General features: G+C 42.8%; 1 protein-coding gene across 1 annotated transcript in view; it reads left to right on the top strand.

Annotated features, from left to right (window-relative positions):
- Nucleotides 1–4,298: 4,298 nt before the first annotated feature.
- The window catches only part of LOC310928615 (bifunctional heparan sulfate N-deacetylase/N-sulfotransferase 1-like), a gene marked incomplete at its 5' end in the record, with an annotated part of 11,483 nt that continues 10,710 nt past the window's right edge, over nucleotides 4,299–5,071 (top strand). The window contains 2 exon segments of the mRNA XM_083891229.1: nucleotides 4,299–4,650; nucleotides 4,653–4,843. Of these exon segments, the coding sequence (XP_083747355.1) occupies nucleotides 4,299–4,650; nucleotides 4,653–4,843 (543 nt within the window).

Genomic DNA, 5,071 nt, shown 5'->3' with positions numbered 1-5,071 from the left:
GCCGTGTAAACACTCGGTGCGTTTCCATTCACAGTCAAGTGCATGGAACCGTACTGGGCCGTACTATGCCATTGAATTGGACTGTTACTCTTGTCACAGTATACAAGCACGAGTGGGGATTTTCTATTTTTTGTTTGTTTAATGAAGTGTGTCCACAGTGAACGCCCCCTTTTAGTTTGTTAATATAAGGCCGTTTCTGGTTTAGCATGTGGTTAGTCGTTAGTGTGTCAGATAGGGGTGGGGGAAAAAAATAGATTCACATAGGATCGTGATTCTAATCATCCACGATTCTGAATCGATTAATAAACATCAAAAATTGATTTTTAGAAAAAAAAAAAAATATATATAATATATTTTTTTTTATTTTTTTTAAGTTTCTATTTTGAAAAACCACACAAAACACTGGTTTGTGTTATTTGTGTACAGTTTATTTTTGTAATTTCTTGGAGAAAAAAAGCAGCCAGTAAGCTTTTATTTATACAGTAAATTAGTATTAGTATTATTAGTTTTTAGTTTTTATTTTATTTTGAAAGAATAAATGTTAACTTTTGTCTTAAGTTTGCCTTTGTGTGATCACATTATCACATTATCTTTTACAGACTGTATTGTTTTGATGCCGTAATTTGCCTTAACACAATATGCATTGTATACATTTTTGAATCGAGAATCGGATGAATCAAATCGGTTGAATCGAGAAACGATTTTGAATAGAATCGTGACCCTAAGAATCGGAATCGAATCGTGAGCCACCCAAAGATTCACATCCCTAATGTCAGAGTCCTCCTAACAGCCATAAAAATATCCTTTTTTTAAACTCTCTGCAAGGTAATACAGGGCTCTGCAAAAGGTTAGTCTGAAGAAAACCTTCTGCAAAACATTTCTTTATCTGACTTCATCACCCCACAGAAAAACGTGTAATCACCTTGCCAAAATTGAAGTATTAAATAAGTTCCTAAGTGCTAAGCCGAACACGCATTATGGTAATGAGACGCATGATTTGAATTGTTTGCTACCCGTCAATGAACATTTCCAAACACCCACTGGCCTGAGATTCTTAGATTTAATCACTAGATGCTTCTTTTTTCCTGTTTTTATAATCCTCAAATATAACTTGCTGTTTTGACTGTTGGTTGGAGAGAACAATCTGTGAGAAAACATGTCAGCTTATACGGTAAAAACCTAATCTTATAGAGTAATCAAATCAATTATTCAATAGGATAGCCAGCAGATAGTCAATAATGAGCAGAATCATTAGTCACAGGGTTGTGTGATATTAAAAAAAACATTAAATATTAATCTTAAGTTATTGCTGCATCCCTCCCAACTACAATTTAGTGAAGAGGAACTTCAAGTTATTTTTGTTTATTTTTAAGGGGCAACGCACACTGTTTGCCCAAGAGACGTGAAAGAAATTGGGCCTGCAGTGTTAAAAACGGTGTCCTCTGTCATGTTTTCTCCTTCACTGTTTTGGAGCCGTAACCATTTCCTTTGGCTAATCACACGTTGATATGCCATGACACGAACCGTGGCTCCGTCAGAAATGAACAAACAAGACACCAGGGGATCTTCAAGTGACCAGTGCTGTGGGTTTTTGCGCCTGCTCCTCTGCGATACATTTTCTGAACGCCCACTGTGTGTGTGTTTTCTTTTTTTTCTTCCACGTCCTCTCTTTAAATTAGACTGCCTCACTGTGAGCAAACTTGGACACGACTCAGAGAAAGTGAGATGTTCTTTCACTTGGCTTAACTTTGTGTGCGTGTGTGTATGAATTAGGGCTGAGTGATTTGTGTATTATACATTTTTGACTTGCATTGTGATTTGATTTGCAAGTTTTATTTTAGGTTGTTCAAGCTTCAGTTCTGTGAGATACTGTCAAAATATTAACTTCTATAATCTAAGCTCTAATGCAATGAATTATATATATATTTTTAACATTTATTTGTTACCTTTTTGAAATTGGTATTGAACACGGAATAATCAACACTAATTGTGTTCAAAGTGCCATTTTGATTTGAACATTTTTCAACGATCAACTGATAATCCTTGATAATAGAAAGCATATTATTGATTTTAATGCTATCAGATGGATAACCGCTGGCCATAGGTTTAACTGTGTTGAGCATGGCCACGCTTGTATTTTTAATGCGACTCGCCTTCAGTTAAACCTCAGTTCATTTCGTTGCTCATAAACCTTTTGATGGCATCATCAAGTCCAGTTTATGTCTGATTTGTGCCCGATGAGTCTTTATGGGTTTAGTGGTCACTGTGTAATGTCTTTGGGTTGAGAGGGTTGTGACTCTGCTCTAATGTGGTATCAAGGGTTGTATAAAAGCGTGTGCGAGCGCGCTGTGCTGTGCTGTGCACCATGATGGTTCCCCAGTTTAATCAATGGAGCATTTCCATGCAAAGGTAGCGATGCTGCGTCTCATTTTCTCCACTAACTCTCTAAATGGAGAAATTATGTTTTTGTAAGTGACGAGCTCACACCTTGCTCATGCTGCGTCTTGTACTTTTCACACTTGGCTTGACGAAGACCGACTAAAGGGCTGGTATGTCATGACGGGTCTGCAGAGCGTCAGGGAGCGTACAGTATATTGAGTGTGATAAGGGGTTTTCTCGCAGAGTAAAGAACTCTAGTGGTGCAAGGTTTATCTGTCACTGTGATTCACTCCTCTGCGCTTGGATCAATTCCCTTCCATCGGCTTGTTTTCCTCCCTTCCCCTACCTTCCATTTTGCACCAGATACTGTTAGGATTTTAGGGTAATGGAAGACGTATGTCCCCGCAGGTGATGGCTTCACCACTGGACTGGGAATTGGTTTGGTTTGTGGCCTTGTGTCACTCACAGTCTGCTTATTGATTGTGTGGAGGCTGCATGATATTTTTTCTCTCTTTCTGTGTGAGTGTGTGTACAGGGATTAGGTGTTTGTGTGTAGGGAGGGATATTGGCAGCACTTACTCTGTGTAGGTGAATGCAAGGACTACTTTGGAGTGAACTTTTGAGTATAGGCACTGGCAGTGCACGCACATCCCCCCCCCACACCACCACACACACACTGCAAAAACAAAACAAAATCAGGACCGCTCGCAGGACTCACAGTCATGATAGGGCCCTCGCCCCATGCAACAGATAATTCATGTAGTTCTGTTTACGTTAAAGCTTTCAAAAAGCGGACTTTTAAAGTAGTTTTCCTGCCATTTTAACATCAATTTGTCCAAGCGCTGAGGTCACGCCTTTTGATGTAGAGAAAATTATTTCATAACTTTTAATCATTAACTTGTCTAGAACATACCGAGTTTGGCGGGGCTAGCTCAAACGTGCTAGGAAGAGTTTGTTTAAATGCGTAGACTAGCCGTTTTCCCAAAATGGCTGACTTCTGGTTGGGCGGAGCTAATGGAAATACATTGGAAATTTGTTTGGAATCATGATTGCAACAAGTGTACCAAGTTTGGTTAAAATCGGAAACAACTATGCACGACTTTGACACGATTTAGAAGAAATCCAAAATTTAGCATTTAACCCAATTTTGGCCACTTTCTCTTGCGTCAAAAATTCACCAAATTTTCACCCAATCTGACGACATATTTCTGACCATGACCTGACTTCTGGGGGCGCTATAGAGCCCTGGAGCTATAAACAAGATGGTGCCCTATTCCACTATCACATTTTTCAGATTTCAAGAATTTTTATGCACGTTAAACGCCTCAAAAATGACGTCGGAGAAAAATAACACGCCACATGTCATTCATTCTGTCGAAGTTTATGCTGTGCTTTCAGATCTTAACATTATTTCCCTCTGTCTTGCTTTTGTTTTTTAGGTCAGGAGATTTGATCCCGAGGAAATGGTGCTGCTGAGATGACCTGCGTGACCTCTCTTTCCTCTCGAGATCATTCTCCAGTCAAGAGTGGAGCAAAATTTAGTGGGTACATGGCTGGCAGGTTCACATGATGGACAGGTGATGGAGTCTTCCATCATCTTTCTGCACCAGTGACTCGGCCTGTCAGCCCTCCCTCTGAGGCATACGTGTGTGTGTGTACCAGCAGTCCAAGGCCCCGTATTTCTCTGCCATGGTGACATAAGCGGCGCAGCAATATGAGGGAGAGCCAACGTGAGACCGCGCATTTCTTTCTCCAGTAGCTGCAGCAGCTGCTACCTTGATGCCACTTGTATTCATCTCTGTAAGAAGACTGACTTTGTTGTGAATAAACCCTGCTTACCGTCGCATACCCGTACAAAAAGAGACTGCCCCCAAGTCGTGTTGCTGGGCTGGTGGGGTGGAGTGGTGTGTTGTGAGACGATGCTGGGATGCGTGACACGCCTCCGTCGGCTGGTCCGTCTCCTCCCCCTGCAGACCTCCCTCCTCCTCCTCTTCCTCTTCTGCACCGTCAGCGTCTTCATCTCTGCCTACTTCCTCTATGGCGTCAAACGGGAGCTGGAACCATCTGGAGGGGGCGTGTCGGGAGCCGAGGGTGCGTCTGCGGACACCGATGACCCGAAGGTTACGCCGTCCCGATTGCTGCCTCTGCGGGGCGTCTCGGGAGGCCCTGGGGTGGACCCCGGAGGGGCCAGGACAGATCCTGTGGTTCTGGTGTTTGTGGAAAGCCAGTATTCTCAACTGGGTCAGGAGATCGTGGCCATTTTGGAGTCCGGCCGTTCAGGTACCGGACTGAGATCTCTCCTGGCAAAGGTGACATGCCCACATTGACGGACAAAGAGCGTGGGCGTTTCACACTCGTGATTTATGAGAACATTCTCAAGTACGTTAACTTGGACGCCTGGAACCGAGAGCTGCTGGACAAATACTGTGTGGAATATGGAGTTGGCATCATTGGCTTCTTCAAGGTAGGACAACAGCACACACCCCCTGCCTTCTCTCTCTCCCTCCTCTCTCTCTCTCCTCTCTCTCTCTCTCTCTCTCTCTCTCTCTCTCTCTCTCTCTCTCTCTCTCTCGTCTCTCTCTCTCTCTCTCTCTCTAATCTCTCTCTCTCTCTCTCTCTCTCTCTCTCTCTCTTCTCTCTCTCTCTCTCTCTCTCTCTCTCTTCTCTCTCTCTCTCTCTCTCTCTCTCTCTC

Source organism: Microchirus variegatus (assembly GCF_963457635.1).
Source record: "Microchirus variegatus genome assembly, chromosome: 6".
Classification (NCBI taxonomy): domain Eukaryota; kingdom Metazoa; phylum Chordata; class Actinopteri; order Pleuronectiformes; family Soleidae; genus Microchirus; species Microchirus variegatus.
This window is presented reverse-complemented; position numbering and strand designations above follow the sequence as displayed.